This window comes from Calypte anna, chromosome 5A (assembly GCF_003957555.1).
Source record: "Calypte anna isolate BGI_N300 chromosome 5A, bCalAnn1_v1.p, whole genome shotgun sequence".
NCBI lineage: Eukaryota > Metazoa > Chordata > Aves > Apodiformes > Trochilidae > Calypte > Calypte anna.
Genome location: NC_044251.1, coordinates 22,721,923 through 22,746,296, shown reverse-complemented (window position 1 = coordinate 22,746,296; position 24,374 = coordinate 22,721,923). Strand labels below are relative to the sequence as shown.

General features: G+C 37.5%; 1 protein-coding gene across 11 annotated transcripts in view; it reads right to left on the bottom strand.

The window, feature by feature from the left end:
- NRXN3 (neurexin 3) overlaps nucleotides 1-24,374 on the bottom strand; it is an 897,015-nt gene that overhangs the window by 112,142 nt on the left and 760,499 nt on the right. For 6 of the 11 annotated variants that reach the window (XM_030451649.1, XM_030451652.1, XM_030451650.1 and 3 more), the window contains 2 exons: nucleotides 18,823-18,994; nucleotides 696-785 (listed from right to left, as the gene is read on the bottom strand). In XM_030451649.1, coding sequence (XP_030307509.1) covers nucleotides 696-785; nucleotides 18,823-18,994 — 262 coding nt within the window. The remainder of the gene's footprint in view (nucleotides 1-695; nucleotides 786-18,822; nucleotides 18,995-24,374) is intronic. The other 5 variants (XM_030451651.1, XM_030451653.1, XM_030451654.1 and 2 more) reach the window with 1 other exon arrangement.

Below are 24,374 nucleotides of genomic sequence, written 5' to 3'. Positions count from 1 at the left end.
AATTAAGTAGCAGTGCCTGAGATTAAGTGAGGGAAGAGCCTGACCTATAACTTAGCTAAATGTTTCATAGCATTGTTTGAGTGTTCAGACTGTATTCCAGACATAGCACAAAAGTGACAGAACAATCATCTTTCTCTGTCTCCCTCACTGTAGTTTAAATGAAAAAGTTAAAACATTTTTTCTTTACATTTTAAAAGATTGTTTAATTAAATTAATACCATTAGGAAATACATAGCTACAGTGACTAATCAGACTAATGAGAAAAAAGAAAATTACAGGCAGTGGTTTAACAAGCAGGTTTGAAATTTTTTTAAGGAAACTTTGATAATAAAGATATAAAAGTAGTTTAAAAACAAATCAAATTAGAAAAATCATGCAATGGTTAAATTGCCATAATACATGTTGTTCTTCAGTCTCATTTTTTTTTTAAACGTCTCCTGAATTTTTGCTTTTTTGTTTTTCATTACTATGATAGAAAGCTTAGAATTTCGTCCCTTTAACTGCATTTTAATAGCAATGTATTATAGCATGATTTATCAACATATGGCAGGTGGAAGCTGACACAAATTATAATGAAAATTAAAACAGTCATTTATGCAGCAGGCGATTATAATTTAAGAAACATTTATTGCAGGCTTTAAAAATGAGGGTTTAGAATCAAATGGGTTTAAAATGAAAGTTTTAATGACTGTTACCTTTTTCCTGCAGCCACTCCTCTACGGGCCGGTTATATTTGAAGGGGATTTTCTGTTTAACCATTTGGAACCGTTCACTATCAGTGTTGCCTTTAAAGTTTAAAAAAGAGCTTAAAAACAATCTGAAAAGTCAATGAAATAGTTAAAACATCCTAGATTTTTTTGGGTTTTTTTATGACCTTATTTAGCTATAAATAAATAAGTGCATATGTGTGTACATACATATATTTGAAAACAGATTTATCTTTAGTAAAGTGGAGAATAGTTACCCATCCAAATGACTGAGGTTCTGGAAGGTCAAAGAAGTTAAATTCTATGAAAAAGATATCTCAAATTCTCCTTAGAGTATTTGTTTATCCAAATTGGTTAGAAGGCATGTGTAATTTATCTGGGACACGAGACCTTAAGTGAACTCAGTACCATGAGTTAAAACATTTTGATCAGACTCTAGATCTGATTGCATAAGGACATGGCACAATATGTCAGTTACACAAACACACAATTTGTAGTACTTTGATAAACTTTTGCAGCAGTAGGACTAGCAGTCTTATAGCTGAAAACCCAGTAAACCAAAAAAACCAAAAAACCCAAAAAACAAAAAAACAAACAAAAAAACCAAAGAAAAGAAGTATTTATCACAAATCAATGCAAAAAGGATGGAACAGAATTAGTTTTGAAAGAAAACAAGAGTGGGACAGATAGACAGAAGATAAAAAAGGAAGTAAAATTTCAAAAGGGGAAGAACCATAGATTAAGGATATGTGAAAGTTTGTGTCCAATTACCAAAGACTTGGGCCTGTTGCCAGAACAAAACAGAATCTTAGAAACCACTTTAAATGAAAGCAGAAATAATTACCCAAGATGTAAATTCTGGCAAGTGCAGTTCCAGCGTTCCATGTTGATGGATAATAGAATTACCCAGTAAAGTGTGTTTTAGAGGAAAGCTCTTATCACTCATATGGTACAGGAAGGAATAGAATTCCCACAGTCTTTGTCCAAATTGCCTGGCTACTGAAAAATTGTACAGGGCAGATGAGCTGGACCAATCTGGACCAAGAAGGAGCAGCTCAGTTTTATGGTGTTAGGAGTGACAGTAAACAAGTGCCACCATTCTGCTTTCTCATTTTCTTCCGCTGCAGTCATTTTGATTCTAGTTTTTGATTCATCTATTATTTTTATAAAAACTCTTTGGTCAGATAGATTCATGAAGACTGCATCTTGTGCAAAGTTCATTATAAAACTGTCGAAAAATAGACTAAGACCCCAGTTTACTGAAGTAATGCTACTATAAGAAGAGGTTCAGTATATCAGTAGTGCTCCAATATATCTTTTGAATAAATGTCAAAGAGTCAGCAGCTGTGCACCTGGTGCTCATAAATGCTGCCAGTCTATATGAGGTACTTACTGACCACAGCTGTCCTTCCTAGCATCATCCTATAAATGATGGCATTCTGGAACAGGTGAGAGGCACTATACTGACACACCAACTGTAACCCCACAGGAATCACATGTAATACTGCATGGACCTAATCTTTAGGGGTATTTGTAAAAAATATCATCTGTATGTCTAGAAGTCCAGCTGTAAGGAAAACAGCAATATGGTTTTGGGTTAACATTTTCAGCTGTTCTCATGAACATTTATGAGCCTCGCAGCTTGTTTGAGGCAACAGGTTTGAGGCAAAGCAAAATCTTTTAAGAGTAGTTTTACTAGTCTGATTCCTTATCACTTTCCTGGATAGTCATCTACTTTTTTCCTCCCATGTAACAGATCCATTGTGGGAAACTGCTATTCCTAATTGTAGAAAGATCTAATTAAGCACTAGCTGACACACACTGATGAACCAGTTTCTCTGTTCCACCTCAGATGCCTGACATGTACAACTGGATACTCTGACAAACAAGAAGGAAAAGAGAAATATTGGAAACACACTCTTTTTCATTTGTGAAATAATATTAAACATACCATAGTGGTATGGAGTCACTCACATTGTTACCTTTAGGTACATCCCAAGCTCTCATAACTCATATCTGCAGCAACAAAAACCACCAATAGCCAGTTCTGTACTACTATGAATACAGATTCAAAACCATAAAATTTGAATCATGCTCACTGCAGGACCTAGGAAAAAAAATGATGAAGAAAAACTGAGGTAATATAAACAAACAAAAAAAACCCACCAAAACTTCACTTAAATTTAAAGTGATAGAAATTTTAACAAAATATTTTTTTATCTCTTTATTAATAGTAAACTACTGACTAATGTAGTCTGGGGTCATGTAGGTCAGTTATTTTCCCAGTTTCTTAACCTAAAAGGTTAAGAAAAAAAAAAAGTTAACTTAAAAGGTTAACCTAAAAGGTTAAGAAAGGTCCCTTTCCTGCAAGTTCTCCCATTCAAGTATAAAGGAAGTTTTCATTCACAGGACATAGTTTTCATTCACAGCAGACCTGGTGGTGTGGGGAAAAAACAAAACCAAAAGTAACTGAGTCACTCCAAAACCAATTTCTTTTTTTAAGATCAGTTAACTGATCTAAAGGCATTCTGATTATCCATTAGACCATTTCTCAACATTCAATGGGATTTAAAGTCCTAAATTTCTCTGGTAAGCCAGACTGCAACACTTGCAGAGAGTCTGCTACTTAACCTATATTATACATGATACAGAAAGATGCAGTTTCAGCAGAAAGGAGGCTATTCACCACTTTATAGAGCATGTTCTGAATAAGGACTTCTGGTTAGATGAATGTATTGAAATCTTAAAGTTGATGGGCAATAGCATTTTCTATAGGGTCAAAGAAATTCTATAACACACTTTACTTGGAACAGAAAACTCCACTAGTTTCATTCATTTTGTACACAAGCCACCTTTTACTGGTGGCAGCAAGAAGTTAGCCAGTGACTGGCATGGAGTATCTCTCCCTCTTTGTGGAGGGCTGGCTGTAGAATGGGGAAAAATATAGTGGATTGAAATTTCTCGGAAATAGGGCATCTGACAAGAACAGGCCAGCAAGACTAAGGTAAAAAGGAAGTGGGAACAATGAAAGAAGACATGACAGGGAAAAATGATTCTCTTATAATACAGTACTCGACCTTCAAGAATGCCAGAAATGACAACTATTCCCCACCACGTCTTTAAAGACTTCTTTTTAACAGTAGAGTTTAATTTAATTTTATTAGTAGTATTAGGCATATATACTCAGCAAGATTAAAATATGTATAAAAGTCATACCTTTAAAAGCTATAAAAAATTGAAGGGCATTAGAAAATTCAAATAGGTTTAAATTGCAACATTAGTAGCTTATCTGTTATTATTTTTAAATTTTATTTCAGGCATTAGTAAGAATTATTTTTAAAAACAGGTGAATGAAAGTGTCTTTACTGATATACCCAGTTACAACAATGAGTTAAAGGAAAAGCTTTCCATTATTAAGCACTTGGGATAATCATTAAATCAATACCAATAAAATGATACAATTATGAAATTAACATCAGCTTTGAGTTGAAGTTGAAAAAAAATAAACATAGCATTTGACATGAGAGTTCAAAAAGGAAATATCATGGTTTGCAACATGAAGTAATAAGTTCAACATGAAGTAAGCTCATTTTGCTAAGCCATGATATGGCTAAGAGAGATTCTTATCCACCTTCATACACAGAAATTTTCAATCATGATCCTTTAGTGACATTGTGAATCCAATGCAACACCTTTCTAGAGCTGAATGACACATATGTTCAAACCATCCCTACAGGATTCCTCCTTTTTTCTCTTTGAGTCCCCCTCTGATCAAGGCTGTATTTCAGAAGAGAGTATACAGGACAAAGAAAATATTCTGAATTTATCTTTGAAAACACACTTAATCCCATAGTTCTTTTGCAGTCAGAATCAATGTGGATCTCAAATTCTGCAGGATGTAACTTGTTACAGTAAAATTGTGTTGATTAGTTTTGCTACTTGTGATTTACTAAATAGTTTTTCTCCCATAGGTTTGAGCTGCATAAATGATATGAGTACCACTAGGAACACTCATTTTAAATAACTATGCTCCTTTTTCCTTTATCTACATAATAAATTCCTGCATATCAACATGACTTACAATATGCTTCTCAACTTAGCTTATTCTAGAGAACAGTACCTCAGAATGCGTTCCTTTATTTTTTCTCCTTTCTCATGCAAAATTTGAGAGCACAGCCAAATCCAGCTCTGTGAAAACTGAGATAAAACAAGTCTTTTATTCCATTTAGTACTTATACGTACAACGAACAGAAATCCTGCTGCATCTCTGAAATATTGCATAGACCTCAGTTTTCCAACAAATTTAAAAGCATCCAGGCTTCTATGACCTTAAGGATTTTAATAGTAACATTTCAATATTTTCTGAATCCTTAAATCTTGTTTAACCTGAATATTAGAAATATTTCAAATACCACAGGCATGCCAGAGGACTAAGTATTTTGGAGAGGAATCTGGCTGAAGAGCTCTACTTTTTTGTTTGTTCCTCTTTCCCCCAAGAAAACCTGGCACCTCAGTCATAAAAATCAGAGCCTGCTGGTTAAGCATGATCAGCTGGTCAGCTTCCGTATGACTTCTCAAGTCCTCTGCAATCCTGCTCATGGGGTATACAGATAAATAGATCAGGTTAACTTCTGGTTTTATATCTTGATAATCTTTAATCTAGACCAAACCAAAATGGTAATAAATAAATAGTTAAAATAAATAAATATTTTTTTTAACAAAAACAGATAATATGCTTGTGTTAATCTCTATTATCAGTTCCCACAGGAAATGATTTTATACAGTGCAACAGTCCAGGGGAAAACAGTTTAAATTTGCTCATGGGCAAAGTAGATTTTCTCCCAAAACCCTTCAGTGTTGGATGATGTTTTGCTTTTCTGCTCATTGTTTCTTTAGGAAAATAGTCTTTATTACATTAAGCTTATTCCTAATCCAAAAAAATTTTTTTAAGTGAAAGAAAGTAAAAGAGCAATTGAATCTCTGAAAAACATTACTTCTTGATCTAGATACCAATCAGGATGATTTACTACCTCTTTGCTGTGGAAGAGGAAAGCTGGAGATTCCAGCAAATTGCACTGGGCAGAAAGGAAGTACTGGCTCCCAGGTGGAATATTAATTCAACCTGATGTGTTGTCAAGTCTGTGAAGATACTAAAAAGAATACACCATAAGAAAACATTCATCTGTTCTAAATTAATGCCAGAGGCTGTTTTATGAAGAGACACTACAGCAGCAACATTTCCTGCATTGCTTTTAAGTCTCTAAAAAGAATGAGACATTTTACCTAATGAGCAGTTATTAAATGAAAGGGGAGATAATGATACTAACGATTTAAGAAAAAATTTTGATATTGGTGCTCAAGGTTTAAACTAATTCCACCCCTCCTTCCCTTACTGCAGATGGAGTTTCAGTAGACGGGCTGGTAAACAGTGTCTGATACCTCTGTTCACCCTGGCCTTTAATGCCAGCTCCTATGAGTTTTTATGGATGGCCATAATCTCAGTAAGATTTACATACTCTGGGTTAGGAACTAGAGTTATCCGAGTGCAGCTCTTTTGCTTCCAGGACCAAAATGAGGCTGAAAACAAAACAACTTCCTTTGCACGGTGCAGGATCTAAGGCAAGATAACTTGTGGTCTTAAACCACCTTTACAAAGAGTTAGCAGCTCACTGTCACACCCCTGCAGACAAGAGCACTCAGGTAGCCAGCTACCTTAGGTCTGACAGAGCCAGCAGGGAGGTGGAGGTAGAGGCAGAAAGAGCACTGATTCCTACAGAGCCACTTGGGGCTCAGTGCACTGTGCTCGTGTTCAAGAGAGGCTCTGCTTTATGTTTATCAGGCATTACTCCAAAACCAAGACTCCTTGTTGGAAGATTCCAGCAGGCACCTTGGTATCTGTGTGGTAATCAGTTCAGCTGGAGGATGAAGCTGGGAACAACCTTAAGCTGCTTCTGCATCTCTCCTTGCTGTGTACATTATTGTCAGGGAGATAATACAGGGAGCTGAATATGTAATAGAGGAAGCATGTATGTTTTTTCCCCATGAATACAGTGCTGCACATGGTGAGGCTGCTCAGTCAGTAACATTAATGAGAGCAAACCTATAAAACATTAAGTCAAATGCCACCAACAAGAATTGGAAAGCTAACCAGTTACAAATAATAGGAAGGTGAAAACTATGAAAGGAGGCAAGTTCTCTAGGGCGAGTGTCAGGAAATAATTAAAAACATAAAAGAAACTGATGAAAGAAGAAGTTTATTATGAAGCACTTCCTAACAAGATTACATCTGAGAAGGTATTACAGTCTCCTCAGGAAAATTCTTGATTTATTTAAAATTCTACTTGAAAAAGTGGTGGTATTTAATTTGATTACAGAATGGAATAAATGAGACCAAACAGGCCTTTTTCCATTTCTTATTGCTACAAATCAGTGATCTTTACCTCCTCTTGAAATAAATTTTTCTGTCTGCATCAGCTTAGAAAAAGAGAATTTGAGGTCCCTGTGGTGACACAGTAAACTTTCTTAGAGACAGATGCTATTGACAAAGCCAGGCCATGAACTTGAGGCACAGGAAATGTCTATACAGTGAAAAAATATTTCATGAATAACACTATGACAGGAGTAAGGTAGATCCATGGGAAAAGGAACTTGTAGTTTCTGTAGATAGGCTTTTCCTACTCCAATATTTTAAATCAATTCCTTTATTGGAAGTGATCTAAGCTTTAAAAATTGCTATGAAAATGGGGCAAAATATCACTCAGTCTGCACATGACAGACTGTTATGCAGCATGAATCTCACTGACTGAATTTGTGGGGCTTAAGAAAAAAAATTAAAATTTTTGAGTCTAATGGAATTTTCAGCCTCCACTGTGCTCCAGGTACTCAGTGACTGGCAAAGATCTAAGTTCACTGACCCAGAAAGGTTTTGATATTCAGTGAATTGTAGAATACTTCCTATTTAAGTCTCTGAGGATAATGTAAATTGGGGCTTTACCCCCCTGCTCTACTGATTGGAAAACTGAGCCACAGACTGTTAAAAGCATTGCCCAAGACCACAGGGAATGGCATCTGTAAAGCCAAGTCTAGAATTCAGGAATTTCTGGCTTCCAGTTCCATGACTGACTCCTTTTATTTCTGTCTGTCTACCCACACAATTGCTATGCTTCAGTCCACAGCAATGGAATTCAATGGCTTAGTGCTAACCAGTGCCTTTTTTCTGAGCAAGGTGATGTGGATGTGTGAGCCCCTTCTGTCATTGCATGTCAGCTGTGATAACCTGGGATTACAGCTGGCACTCTTCTTTCTGCAGGCAAAAGGATCAGAAAAGCCCAAAGCTGTTCAAGCCTCTGATCCCTCAGGCCAGATGTTTGCTCTCTCCTGTTGCATGTGTGAGTATGAGAGAGAGAGACAGAGACAGAAGGAGAGCCAGGGAGAGAAGAAAGAGAATATATTATAAGAACTCAATTTGACCATAAAAACTGAAACAGAACTAACCCAGGAGAGAAATGTAACAATATTAATGTCTGGGAGTTCACTGCACTCTGCTGTCTGGCAGGATTCTAACTTTCCAGTAATCTTATTTAGTCTGAGTCTCCATTTCAGAAATATTTCTCCATCTTTCTCTGCACTACACTATATAAATACATTATATATACAGTTCATCTGATAACAACCAGTAATAATTCTACTTACTCTAGAAAAGGAGAAATTTATCAGAGATTCTTGATGATACTACTCATGCTTGGTACCTGGACATGAATTCAGTTGTGGACCAGTGGACACAAGCAGATGAGACCAGATCAAAGTATTTGGATTTTCAGACAGAACAATCATGATTACATGAATATCTGTATACATTTAGCCTGGAACTGTTAGCAAGACCAAGCTATCAGGGTATATTTACATCTCTTAGTATTTATTTCAGTTCCTGAAATGGCATGGTGATGATTTTAGCAAGAGACATGCTGAATGTCAAAGAGCTACGAGGAAAAAAATCCACGGCTTTGATCCCTTTGCAAATGCAACACCCTTTTTTACACTATATCTCAGAGACAGGGACTCACAGGCCTGTGGTGAGTGTAAGAATGTAATCCAAATAGTTATTATATCAGCTCAGAGTTATTCAAGAAGGGTGAGAACAACTAGATAGAAAGATGCATCAGTGCCCTATGGGTAGCATATCTATCATACTTTAACTCATCATTCTAACAGAGCAATCCTAGGATTGGGGAAATGTAAAGCTCATCTCCTTAATCAACCTTCATGGCAAACTACTATTGTTGAAGGTAAGCACTTTTTATAAATATGCCTTTTTATAAATATTCCTTTTGTATTGCATTCTCTTATGAAGGATGCTGGATCTGTTGGACTAAGCTATGAGAAAAGAACTGTAGTTCAAGAATCAAGACCATCAATGGAAAAGGATCAGAGAAATAAAGACAAGTTAGAGAAGCCACTGAACTGCCTTGGTTTTTTTTGTTTGTTAGTTTGTTTGTTTTTTCTTGTTTTAAATTTTGACTGAGCAGTGTGCTCAACATACAGCAGAATAACTTCTATCAAATTCCAGCTGGAGAGAGAGTTGGAGTATTTCCAGTCTCTCTGGATAAAGTAATAAGGAAAAAAAGAAAACTTTTACTTTCCAAAAGAGTAATACAAATGTAATGAGTGTGGACATGATATAAATATGTACATCTTATGTGACCTTATATTTCAGGTCATAAACTAAGCATAATAGTAAGCTAATTTTTTGTAGAAGGACACATTTTGGGGTATATTTTCATTGTTGCCATGGTGGGTTACTGTGATTCTCTGAAGCACTGGACACTTGGCTGCTCTCCAGCTCAAGAAAATGATTAGATGAACAAATGAGCTCTGGGAGGACAGAACAGACACCACCCCAAATGCAGGGTCATTGGAGAAGCTTCATTTTGACCATTAAAGCAATTTTTCTACTGATTTGTTTGATATTTGCCCATAAATTTGACATATTGGACATATAGGACATTTGGACATTCAAGAGGATGAAAAATTGATGTTACATTAATTCAACTAACTGCATGCAGGAATTTAACACATAACTTTGTTCTTTTGGACAGCACCAACACAATTTTCCTCAAACTGTCAGTGCTTTCCAGGGTGTAAAGGAGAGAAAATACCCCGGTTAAATTAAAACTAGTATTGCCTCTGTGAGATGTAGTTGTGTGCTAGAACAGCTTTTTCTGTGACTGTTACATAATAGTAATAGAGACTACTATATCAAAAGGATTCTTATTCCTTCTCCTGCTTCTCACAGCTAAAGCCCTGTCCATGAGATCCTAGGTTGGAATGAGGCAGTCATGAAGACACTGTTCTGTAGGTACCCTTCCTTAGATAAACTTCTTTCAAAGCTACTTCTGTTAAACAATGCTGTACTCTTTTCCTGGTTATCTTATATGTTTTCGTTAAAACAAAACAAAACCAAAAAACCCAACATTTATGTCCCTCTTTCTTAATGCCAAGCCGACAGAAATGCTGATGCTTGATATAGACTACCACAGGATCAATTTTGAAAAACAAAACCTCGACAGGAGGAATGAATACTGGAAGTCACAATATAGACACATGGTTCCTTTTCTCTCTGTCCTTCTTCATGTCTGTCCTCAACGACAGAATCTGGAATACCGACAAGCCCTACAGCACTTCCATGCAAGAGTTAGGGGATAAGGGCAAAGAGGAACTGAACCACAGCACCACACCTCCTGTGGAAAAGCCAGACATGAAGTACACAGAAGGTAAACTCTGAATGCATTGGCAACATTTACTTAACTTATTTATAATGTCAGATCCTATCCCATCATCTATTATGGACACACATACTTCAGCAGGGGTGTGTATGCACAAATTCCAAAGTATGTTTGTCTGTTGGTGTCTAATTGTGTGTAGATTTATATCTCAGTGGATAAAGGGGACCAAAACTTAGTGTTCATATCATGTAGCCATATTTATCTGTTCTCCAAGCTTATAAATATATTATAGATGTTATGGCCCTGCAGTGACAAGCTAGAATCAACTCTTGATTTCCTCAACTTGTCATGCTTTAATCATCCCTCTTGGCAGATCTTTCAACATATGTCAGAGTACTGCCTTCAAAATGTGCTTCTCCAATGTTGTTTTATTAACCCTGTCTTTTTATATGTTTTAGGATCATTATGAAATGCTGCAAATCTGTCAAAGGCACTTTACATGCCATCTCCAATTCAAGTTTATAGGAAGCATCTGAGAGCTCATTTAAGTCCCACAAATGAGTTCAATATGAAAAATCAAACCCCACCAACAAGTGGATGAAAAAGAACACTGGGGATCATGTTCAGCCCACAGGGCTAATCAAAATTCGGTGCTCTTGTTCCTAACTCATTATCCAGTCACAAGGGCATTTGGATAGGAAAATATTGAGACCACAGTAGGAGCTGGCGGTACCACAAAGAACTCCCTCTAGCTTGCACAGCAAGCAACAGGACCTATTAATGACTCCAGTCAGTCAAATACAAGATCCATGTGCCTCTTCATGGAGTCAGCTTCAGCCAAGATTTTTGCCATTACTTTGATTTCAGTGTCATTGAAAAGATCATAACAGCCTCAAGTCTGAAGGAGGAAAGGGAGAGACAAAGAGGCACAAGAAGTTAGAAACCAGTGTTGGGAGGTGTGGGTGTGGAAATTAGAGGGGAAGGCAAGAAGCCAAAATGACTGAAAGAGACGGAAGAAATTTGGGGGAGGAGGAAGCAGGCTCTGTAAAGCACAGAGGACAAATTATTTCCTCTAATAAGGCTCTTTCTTTTACAAGATATCTGGAAATCTCAGAAGTATTACAGCTTGAGTAGTGCGGGGGTGCTGTGCAGGGTTAAGTAGAGTTAGGAAGGAAAACCTTGTTGTGAAGACACACGCATCCCAGTTGGTTCTGCTTTTGAGTTCTTCTTGTCAATGTTTCAATCAGCATTAGACCCTGCATTCCTGACCTCATAAGAACTAATAATGAAAACATTGCGTATCATTTCCAGTTTCAGAGTACATGTTAGCTGAAGAAAAGACATGTAGTCTTCTCTTAAATCCTCCAGTGATGCTACTACTACATCATCCAAACTTACTTCCTCCTTCTTGATTGTGAATTTTAAATTAAATAAAGCAAAGCTGTGAGAGGTAATATCCGACTTCAGGCTAATTGATAACTGTTACAAAATATAGACAAGGCTTCAGAAACAAAATAACTTAAAAATTGCAGAGACAGAAAATAAAAATGTCACTGATAAAAAAATGAGAGGAACTTTCCAGAAACAAGGATGCATTTTTCAACTTAGAGACTGTTTTCAGTAATCCTGTCTTGGTTTTAATAGAAGACTACTACAGGCATAATACACTATTCCTCCATAATTAAAGCACTCTTATTTCCTAGAAGATTAGTATTATCTCCATTTCACAAACAGGTGAGTTAAATTACCCTCAATCGGATGGTCAGCAGGTAGAAAACAAAGCACAGAAAAGCTGGCTTATTCCCCTTCTTTACTCTTGGGAAATCTACTGTCTCCTCATATTCAGCATAAAGCCAGTGAGATGAATCCAAGCCAGCATGCACAAAGAATATGGATGCAACCTTGTGATACCTCCTGATTCAAGGACAAGATGGGGACTAATATATAAAAATAAGCAGTTGTGGCTGGGAGCAGCTTTCTACAGCTCCCCTCTATGCTTCACATCAAACAAATCCCTGCAAAATTTTATCTTTAACAAGTACAACAGTCACTGTGTTATCTGAGGAAATACCTCATCATAACAAGCTCTTTTGTGTTTTTTGTAATTCCTTTACAAATAACCTTGAGTCTCATGTATGTCCTCTTAATATCTCAGGAGAGGATCACACTTTCTCCTCCTCTCTTCTTCTCCTGCCTGTCTACCCCCAGCTCTCCAACCCCTTCCCCCTCCCCTAGTTATCTTTTGCTGTCTTCTGGGTGGTTATGTTTAATCTCAGGATTAGGCAGAAGCCTGCAGTTTGCCTTGAACAGCTTATCAGCTTTCAAGAGACATTTACAGGGAGAGAAAGACTCCAGTTTTGATAGCAGTAATTGTATTTAGCTTGTAAGATACAAGGCTATTTATCTCACGGCTGGGAAATCACACAGGGAGAGAAAGAAAATGTTTCCGATAAAAACTAAATAAAATAAAAAAGAATGAAGAACTTAAAAGAAACACCACCTTCCTCAAAGTCCCTCCAGCAGAGGGATGAGGTGGGAAAAAGAGTTCATTGAACAAAAAGATGATGCCAGCTGGGGAAGGAGATTGAAAATAACAAGGCAAAGGTAATAAAAAGGCTTGAGTAGGACCAGAAATTACCTGTTTCAAAGCATCCTATGAGCTCTAGTAGTCACAATTGTGTAAAGCTTAAGGGTTTGTAGAGATGGGTATAACCATTTTCAGAGATACTGAATAGTGACAGTCCATTTAAAGACAGCTGGAGCTGCAGACAACCATGCATCTGAAAGTGAGGTCTCCTGTTTTCCACATAAATTTACAAAAGGATTTAGATATTTTGAATCTCGCTAGGCTGCAATCAATATTCTAATCAAAAGAGCACACAAGCAGGGCAGAGCTACCATCATCACACTGACAAATATTCAGCAGTTTGTTAGTGTATCCAGTCATCCTCAAAAGCTCTATGAAAGCCCCCACATTTCAATTTGTATCCCCTCAGTCACAGAAGACTTTTAGTAGAATAAGGATAAGATGGAACCATCAAAAGAGGAAGACCAGCTTATATATTTTACCTTTTCACCACCATAATTCCTTCTCTACAATTAGAATATGAGATGAGATATATAGTGTCTATTAAGTCTATAATATATATATATGTTGTATGTAATTACAGCTGACTCACATAACCTGCCTGGTACTAAGCAGACAGTTTCACATCTTTCCACCAAGCAAATGAAAAATATATTATAGCATGAGAAACTTCACACCTTTCACATTTTAGATAAGTAGGACAGTCTAGACCACTATCACTTTAATCTGTGCTTCTGCAAAGTATTTTGCTTCACCTGATCAGCAGGTGAGAAAGAACTACTTTGTTGCACACAGACTACTGAAAAAGTAGCTCAGTAAAGACCTTGCATGGGCATAAAGCAGTATTGCTGATAAAAGAACTCATCTCATCCTTCCTTGTGTCCTGAATGATCATGTCCTCTTCCATGTGCTCTCCATTCCTAGGACAGTTACATGGTGAATGGCATTGGTAAAGTGATCCAGCTGAACAGAAGACAAGAGAGAGTAGAAAATGGGAATTTGACTCTTAAGCAAAACTAATATGGGCAGGAATAATGAAAGAATTAGCTCCTCTGTCCAGTTTCAGCTGTGTATTATGTTAAGATCCACCATCCTACTAAATAAGCATTTTGGTTTGAAGCAGAAACGTGCCTTCCAGGTGTACCTTCCAACTCTGCACTTGCTGCACTTTGGCTCACATACTGAAATGCTCTCAGGGAATACAAAATGGATTCCTTCCAAATTAAACAGGAAGTTATGCCCCAACTGTTCAGAGGCATTCAGTCTTAGGGACTAGAACTTTTCTGAAGGAAAACCCCAGCACAGAGCTCAGAATCAAATTTTTATTTTATAGACATACACTAATTGGGTCTCAATACTTGCCACAACAGTCATAAAATCCATGGAGTTCTGCTGTCAAGAGCTATGTGTCCATCTTCCTATAATCCAACTTTCTCACAAATGTGTACTTGAGAGAGAGAATGAAGTAGGATCACAGAGAATGAAATCTTTTTTCTTTTATTCAGTGTCAATAGAACTGCAAATTAATGTCATTTGAAAGGGCAGAAAGTCCTAAAAGAAGGCTGAAAGATCACTCAAGACAATGACAAAGACAAATAATTCAAAATATCTGTTGAGCAGATGAACTAATTCTGATAAAGTTGCTTAATGCTGTCCTGTTTCTTATTTCTAAAATGCAGGAATAAAATCCAAGCTAAGTTTTCTTGCTAAATAAGGTTTTCTTTAAAACACATCCTCTTCCTGCCTCTCACCTCCCTTCTTTTCGTCTCCTTTAAAATATTGCTCCAGTTAGACTTCATTTTGGTGCACTGATACTCTTGCTTTACAGCTTCTCTTCACAGCATTTTGCTTCTTTTTCTACAGAAGAAAATGTATTTGGTGCATGGATGAATGAACATGAATATCATGTTTGTTTCAATGTACACTACAAATCTGGCAACACACAAGTATTTCTTTGCAAGCAAAGAGAGTATAGTAGAAAAAACATCTTCGTATATAACAAATAATGAAACTTAGGGACTGAGGTATACCAGTTCTGTGTCAAGCCAAAAAATTGGTATTTAACCCTTCTGAGAATTGCTGACTCCTTCCCAAGCTCAGGCTTCCTAATTTAAGCCATTCTATCCTACTGTAAAGTGCCTTGAATTTTGATAGGTTTACTGTAATCTGAAACAAACAAACAAAAAATGTCAGAGGCTTCCTGTGCCTGAATTAGCTTTTCTGTCTTACCTATGCTTGGTCCAAACTGACTCACTATGAAGATTAGCCTAGATATTGAAAAGGCTTTCAGCAAGAAAAAACCAGTGACCAGGTACAATCTCTTACCTGGGATGTACAGTAGAGACTGAGGGGATGTGAGACAACAGAAGGAAGGCAGTCATGGATAACTGCACTTCAGGACAGAAATTCATGAGTGTTTTTTAGCAAAAGGTGTCTACATATCCTGACTGAAAAATCTGTTGTGATGATCAGCTTTGTGAATTAAACATCAGGGAATCAGCTATCGGTACAGCCTATCGAAAAAGCTCCTCTCCTTATTGTGTACTTGAGGGAGAAGAGAAAGGGCAAAACTAATGCAAATAAATCATAAATGGCTCAGTGGTTTAGGCTGAACTAAATTACAACAGTGGAATTGCAGATAGCGGCCCCAGTGCTAATGCTGCTGTTTGCAATCATTCAGCTCCCAGGAGCTTTGCCTGAGATACCTGCACCAGGCCACTGTTCAGAGTCTTACTGTGCAGTAAGAGAAAGCCTGGGCTGGAATAATACAAACAGTGAGAGATCATCCCCAATGATTGGGATTATTTCAGTTCTGAATCTTAGCCAATCTTAGTTCCAGTTTAATTCCTTCCTTTACAATTTCTCTCTAACCATTTTCCTCACAAGAAAGCATAAAGCTCATGTTACAGGTGATTGAGATGTAATTGGATGCGATAAAAAGAGCAAAACCAAAAATGTCAGTGCCTGAATTGTAAGTTTGCTCCTTTTCCATTTTCCTTCCACTTCCTTGTCTTTAATATGAAGTTGCAAAAATACAGCTTTGGAACCTTTCAGTCCCATTGGGATAGTTTCAATTTAATTCCATTTAGTTCCAATTTAACTTATGACTGTGCTTTAAGGAAAGCCTATATTCTCTCTCTTTGCTCATTTAGTGAATATACTACTTTTATTTGTACTTTCCATTGAGCAGGTAATTATGAGTCTAATGCATAATCCTTCTACAGGTTCTAAAACTCAGAGAAGAGCATGGAAATGCCACTCTGAATGCAGCTCTGCTGCCTGAAGATTGTATCACACGATGAAGAAGACAATTTTGTTGGGTTGAAAACTTTGCAAACATTAGGCTGCAGCACTGTGCAGAAAATCAAGTACAAGTGAAACTGTTCATGTTAGATACAACACAGAATGCCCAAACATGCATGTGCTATAACTACCATGTTTTCTAAACACTACAAATCACTGTTTCCAGAACTGCAGTGATCCTGCACATACAATTACTAGCTATTATTACACAGGTTTGAAACCAATTGAAGTTTCAGCAGTCTCCAGCTGAAACACACTGGATTAGTCTGGGTCATGACAACCACAAAGCTTTCTACAGAGCTGAAACTCAGCTGAATACTTGCACTCAGTATGAGAAACACTACTGCAAGTCTGCTCCATGAAAGACAACAAATTATTCATTACAAAAACTCCTGTTCGGTCTTCTTTTAGAGCATTCATTCCACAGAAAATGGAACACATAGGGCTTGCTTTCCTGTAGTTATTGGCTTCCCTCATTGAAGCTTTTCTTGAATCTAAAACATTCATAACTTCTCTTTATTATATGGATATGCTGTTATTTAATATGAATTGAGATCAAACCACAGACCTCTCCCTATGGGAGGGCTGATCACTGCCCTCCTCCCACAGCTATTTCCCCTAGCCATCTACAACCTTCTTTTTTGGCTTTTCCACCTTCGTTAAATTCAGCTGAAAAAGCAGTTCGAATGAAACTGGAGAAAATTAGGGAGAGACATGCACACAGACAAAGTATGATCCCATATGCCTTATTTTCACAGGGACACACTGGATGGACACACTGAAAATGTCACCATCTACAAGTAGCCAGAAATTGAAATACATGAATGGAAAGCAAAAGGTGTCTGGAGTACAAAGGTGTCCTTTTCCCTTGGGGAACAACAGCGTATACTCAATACTAGGCCAGAATATAAGATTAACACTGATTCTATAAAACCAGATGTCTTCTAATGAGGACACGGGGACATCTTTAGCCAAGACAGAAGCAAAGGGTACTGAGGCATTCTCTGAGTGTGATTTGATTTCCTTTAAAAAAAAAAATCTCTAAAACAATGAGCTGAATATTTTGTTTCTTTACACTGGTGACTTCCTACAGCAAGTAACAGAAGAAGATAATTTATTCATGAGGTTTTTACTGAATATAACTGTCTGACAACTGGATCAGAGGTATTTTACCACAAAATAGTTGAAAGGGACAAAACAGAATAAAATACTTAGACTGCGCCTCTCCTCAACATGCTTCCTTCTATAAGTAAGGGATAACAGAGCTAGAATATAACTCAGCATGTCTGTCATGCCATTCTTGGAAAGTAATTATTTCACAAAAGTAAGGATAACTATTAAAACATACTCTTTCACATAAAAATCACCAAAACATTGACAGTGTCACATTGAGTGATACAAATCACCACAGGTCAGATCACTTATATTAAAATGTTTCTTGTGTACTTTCTGAGTGAGTGGAAGACAAGAAAATATCCCCTGGAGTAATTTATTAATGTGGCATTACATATTTAGGATATTTCTCATAATCTGAGGTTAACTGGTTTATGGGCAGCTCCTGTACAGCTAGCAAATTGTCCCATGTTTATCACAGAATTCCTTCTTCTGTCCTGGGTCAGTTATGAGCAACCAAGAAAGGAAAAACTGGAAGCTGCTTAGACTTAGTACTGGAAACCAGCAAGATGAGTGTTTGATTTTACACAATAACATGTGAATAAGAAGAATGTGGTTAACACTGAAAAATTCTTTCCTTGTGCTCCTCCTGTCTTTTTTTAACCATCCATATCACCAAACCTCAGCTGCCTGGTGCAATGTCAGCCTCACATATAGCAATCTGTTTTTCACTTGGAATGAGTCTGACCTTTTAGCATGCTGACATGGAAAATGAAGAGGCTGTCATTTTCCAGTAGTGGGAAGAAACATGGGACAGTGATTCAAAAGCCAGTGCTTCACTATTCCTGGTAGATTCAGAGTGATAATTTAAAAAAAGATACTGAATTGTTACATTGCATTTTTACTTCTAGTCAAGTAAGAGTTGATACCTTTAGCTAGACTGTTTGCCAACCTTTGCATCTGCAAAACTAAAAATAAAAGTCTCTTCAAATACTTGCAACTTCATCTTTCACTTTACTTGTATTTCAACTCTATTGTAGAGGATGTCTCGGATGTGGCTAGAGTCACCTCTCCATTTTTGTCTGGTTTAGTCAAAACTTTCTTTCGTTAAACAGTTACAAAGTATCACAAGTAGCAAAACTAAATTTGTTGAATCAAGTTTGTGACTCTGTAGTACCAGGATCCACTTAGAGACCACTGAAACAGCGGGATTTAGTTGCATCATACCACACTGCTGGCATGCTGTCTATTCCTATGTTATACTTTATTTTTTAGCAGACAGAATATATGCCATCAGGCTCATCAATTACTTTTTGAGATAAAACAACAAAGCTTTAAAAGAGAAGGCAGAAAGAGAAAAAAAAAAAAAAAAAGAGAAAAATATATGTACCTGTTGGGTAATGTTCATTCACTGGCCAGCTGTCAACCTGCAGTGTGGCATTGCCACCATTCCTGGTAAAACGTACCACGTGGTATTTGCCATCATTTACAGGTGTGCTTTCCTCTTTAATAGAGATGTCCACTGTGCCAATATTGAAGACTACACCAATCTTGCCTTGCTCCTGAAATGAAAGAGAAAAAACAAACAAACAAACAAAAACAAACAAAAAACAAAAAACAAAAGAAAATCAAACAAACAAAAAAACAAACAAAAACACACTTGTAAATTGCTGTCCATTAGGAGAACTTCCTTGGTATATAAATCTCTAACAGATAACTGTGCCAGTAGATGGCACTGAAGAATACACAGAAGCATCATTTTGATCATTGTCAGAACATGTTTCATGGCTCTGCTTCAGTGCAAATATTGTCTTTCATATTCTTCTTTACAGCATTCACCTGAACATTTGCTGCCTTAAAACATCACAAAGAACAGGTGAGAATAAGGCAATAAAAACAAGGAGATGTAGATAAGTAGTTATTTGAGTAACAGCCCTACTGATTAGTAGTCACTTGTTCAACTGTCATCCAAACTGCAGCCACAGGCAAGCTGTATTCCTACTGTTTCATGAGCAGAATAACAGACCAAAACAGTCGCCACCCCAAAACAAGGCACTGTGGGATCCAGCAGGGAGAATGCAGTTACAAGATGGAAAAAATTAGAAGGGACCAGAAGTGTAATTAGCCAGCTTTGAATTTGACTATCTAAGGAGTGATAATTGCCCTTAAATGAAATGGAAAACCCTCCAGACTATCAAAAGGCAGGAGTAGCTTCACTCTTCTATTTTATTATGTCACTCCCCAAGCAATGCCTTACCAATAAAGCATTCCTTTACAGTGATTTTCCAAAACTATCCCCCAGTTATTGGCTGAAAGAAAAGAGCAGGCAAAGCAAGTTGGACCATCCAACACACTTCCTCCTGCACTCCCCTCATGTAGTTCCCAGTAATGAGCAGATCCAGTGACTTGAGCTTATTAACTACACACGCAGAATATATTCAGGTTAGGTACCCACATTTATTACTGCTGATTTAAAGGGTGCCAGAAATACCCATAACTGTATAAAATGCATTTAACTAGAATGCAACTTCAAGCCCTCAAGAAGAAGAGGCACAGTATGCTTTTGTCAATATTTATGATGGCATATAAGGTGTATTGCACAAATTCAACTCTGGTGCAAACAAGCAGAACTAAAATGTATCATGTCAGAAGCCAGTACATTTGCTAGCTATCCATACTATAAAATTAGCACTGGTCTTATCAACAATCTTACTGGAGAAATCAAGGAAGAAACAACAACAGAGAGTGAAATACCATCCCGTATCAAAATATAACCTCATCAGAATGAAACTGAGATATATGAAGAGGGACTGAGACAATTTTGTTACTATTATCTTACATATCTGGTTTTGGACAGAGGACTACATCCTTCAGAGCTGTTACCCTGACTGATTTCACAACATTCAAATCAGCAAATCTCAGCAATAAGAAAGACAGCTTTTGTCTTATCATTGCAGGTTACCTAAGACTCTTCTTCTAGATTTACTCCTGTTTCCTGTTACCAACAGACCTTTTCCTTAAAACCTCAATGCTTTCTAATTCTCTTTACTTCACATTTAAGTTTCCTCATACTCAAATTAACATTAATGAAAAGATCATTTTCCTAAGTTACTCATATCTTAAGTAGCCTTCTTTGTTGTTTTTTTGTTGTTGTTTTGTTTTCCTTTGTTTCTTATTCCTAATACCATCCTCCCTATTAATCAGACTGACATTGTTATTAGGAAAGAAAACAGTCCTGTAGATGAAGAGGTCATTAAAAAAAATAGCCTGTCCTTTTACTACTTGAAATTTAGCACTGTAACAGTACACACACTGAAATGATTTCTCTCATCTTATAATAGTAAATGCATACTGGATAACAACAATCTGACATTTGCACTACTATGAGATTTGGACAGTTCCCTTCAGAAAAACACAAAATCATTTTCGTTAGAAAAGACATTCAAGAATATGAAGTTCAACTGCTAATGTAGCACTACCAAGTCCACCACTACGCTATGATGTCCTTAAGCACCACATCTACACATACTGTAAATACCTCCAGGTATGGTGAGTCCACCACTTCCCTGGGCAATTGTTCCACTGCCCAGCAACACTTTCAGTGAACAAATTTTTCCTCCTATCCAATTTAAGCCTCCACTGGCACATCTTGAGGCATTTCATCTTGTCCTGTCACTTGTTTTTTGGGAGAAGGAACTGACACCCACCTTGTTACAGCTTTCTTTTAATTAGTCCCCTCCTCATCCTCCTTTTCTCCAGGCTAAACCACAGTTTCCTTGGCTGCTCTTTGTTAGTCTTGTGCTCTGCACCAGCTTTGCTGACCTTCTTTGGACATACTCCAGAACCTCAATGTCTTTCTTGTAGTGAGGGGCCCAAGACATCAGTAATCTTTTCACTATAACAGGGGTAAGTGGATTGTTGCTTCCACCAGATGCCATTTGAAAATAATCAACTTTTCTTCTCTTCTGCTACCTCAAAAAGAAGGGAGTTTTCACTGACCTGAGATGTATTTCAGGCAAACCCACTGTTGGCACATCTTTACCACTTCTGTGACATGAAACAAGTGATCTCACACTGTTTTAGTGGATCTTTTTCTGGCAACAATAGAATTACCTTCATCTTCATAGTAATTAGTTATTAACAGGTGATTAATTTTTGTTCAAATACTCAATGTCTGTGACCAGGTAAACTGGTTACTGACTCTACGTGGTTTTTCAAGGTCCTGTCTTACATTCAACCTCCCAAAAAATGTCTCACACAACTTTTTGATCCCCATCAATATGTCTTTTGCACATGGTGGCCACCCTAAGAGTCTACCTTAGTGAAGGCACAGTGCAAGTGGGCGAGATGAAGACCTAAGAGCTTCACCGTGTCTAATGGAGAGATCACCCCCAGCACCAAAGAAGAGAACAGGATTAAGAGGTTTTCAGCAGAGAAAGCTTTGTACCTTCCAGACCTCCAAGCTTAACAAAGCACAGATAAAAACTGTCAAGTGGAGGCGGGTATGGTGGAAGTTTAGCTTATCACAGAATCACAGAACCAGACAGGTTGGAAAGGACTTCTGAGATCATCAAGTCCAACCGTTAATCCACTACCACTGTGGTTACCAGACCATGGCACTGAGTGCCACATCAGTCTCTTTTTAAATATATATTTATGTTATATATATATATTTATATTATATATTCTCTGTCTCCAGGGACAGAGAATCCACTACTTCCCTGGGCAGCCCATTCCAATGTCTGATCACCCTCTCCGTAAAGAAATTCTTCCTAACCCCATGCTGGCTGGGTTTGATCCCCTGTCCATCAGGCACTGAGGTCAGGCTGACAGGCCTGGAGTTTCCTGGGTCCTCCTTTTGCCCCTTTTTGTGGATTGCTGTGACATTCACCAACTTCCAATCATCTGGGACCTCCCCAATGAGCCAGGACTGTTGGTAAATGATGGAAAGTTGCTTGGTGAGCTCTTCTGTCATAAGAAGAATCTCCCTTGAAGAAGGAGAACATATTTCTGATCTCTCCTTTGAGAAAAATGAGATAGCATCTTTCACCATGCCCCCTACCCAGACTTGATGGGGAAAAAAACTATTCAAAGAGCTATCAGTCACCCACAGATAAGAGGGCATACTAGAAAAGAGAGAAGTTTCTGGAAACTGAGGACTGCAAACTGCCTGTGGCCTTTGATCCGCTGGACAAAGGGGAGAAATCCCTCCCTATCCCAAGCAGATTGCCACCCTTTCCAAGAGGCAAGAAAACAGCTGTTTCCAAAGCTGCACAACAGCTTGTTGCAACTGAGAAATGCAAAAATTTCTCTTAAAAAAAGTTTAAAAAATAGGCCTAACTGAAGGCCTGCTCAAGCTCTCTTCAGTCCCCTCCTTGGGCAGAGCTCCCTGTGACTCTTTAAAACAAGTTTTGCAGAAGCACAACTTTGTGCAGATTTTTATACTCAGACTGAGAGAAATTTGTCATGAAAATGGTTCTGTTCCAATTACCTAGATAAAAAACAGTATAACACAATACTCCAAAAGCAGGGCTATTGAAGCCAAAATGTACTCATAGACTTCAAGATACTGTTTATTCTTGATATTTTATATCTCTAAGGGACCAAACATGATGAAAGATGCAACAAGTAGTTCACACATTCTTGAGAGAAAAAAAAAGTAAAGCAAAAGAGAAAGAAAATCCTACAGCAAAGAACAGTGACCATGGACACAGGGGAAAAAATCCAGGATTTATTTTTAAGATCTTTTCAGTTCCACAGTTTCCTACACTACAACACTTCATTAAAAGCAGCTTTTACCAAGACCTACCTTCCTTCTAAATCTGAAAGACAAGCTCTACAGTCAAATTTTAACACTTCACGATGGACATGAACTTTTATTCATTTCCCCATAATGTCAGCTTGTAGATTTTTCTTCCACATTATCAAACATAGATATTAACTAGATCAGTAAGTATGTGACAAAGAAAGTTTTACTTGAGACTCTACCTCTAACACTGATTTTATAGTTAGAGAAAAAAATTCCTAAACACACAGTAAGGGAAAAGCTGAATCCGTAGCCACACAGGGTATGCAAGTTATATGCTACAGAAGGGCTCAAGAGAATTTAAATAAACAGTGCACATTTTTTTTCTTCTCTGCGTCAGAATTCACTGGGCTATCCCGAACACTTCCTATGAAAAGATGCCCATTAATTAACCTTTTTGAAACCTCCAAGTGACACCAGGTCCTGACCCTATATCTTGGACTCAGCATTCAGTCTGTATGTTACTTCTCCCCTTTGTTTAAGACTACTGTGCCAAAAATTTATGTTTTGTTGATGTGCCCTATTAAACAGATGCCCATCAAAGCCACATTACCTTCTCCTCAATTACAGTCCTTCTGGAAATAAAATATTGCTCTGATAATTCTAAAACTAGGCAAATAATTGTGATCATGTACTGGTATGGCCATGGAGAGATTACATGAACAAAGTAAACCCAAGTCCTAAAAAGAACATAAAAGGCTACACCTTAAGCTTTCTGTTCTACTCCATATCCTTCCTTAGGCTCATGGCAGCAGTTTCCTGCCATGAATGTCATGATAGAGAGGCTGATCTACAGCCTGGATAAGGAGATCTGAAGTCTATTGCTTGCCCTTAAGCATTATTTCACTTTGGTCAACTTTTTCTTTTACCTGTCTAAGAAACAGATTCCTAATTTGTAGCAGAAGATGGTAAGTCACCTATCTTTCCAAGCTCTACAGACTCTATAAGCCAGATGTATTTACCTAAACTGATGACAGACTGACAAACTCAACCCTTTCATCCCTGAGAGTGGCTGCAGTCCAAAAGGGGAGGGGTCCTAAGGTTTTTTTCAGCTTCTGTCTCCAACTCTCTGAAACTTGCTCCTTTCCTCTGGAGGGACCTTGGGAACATTTCTGAGGTCTGACATTTTCACAGGT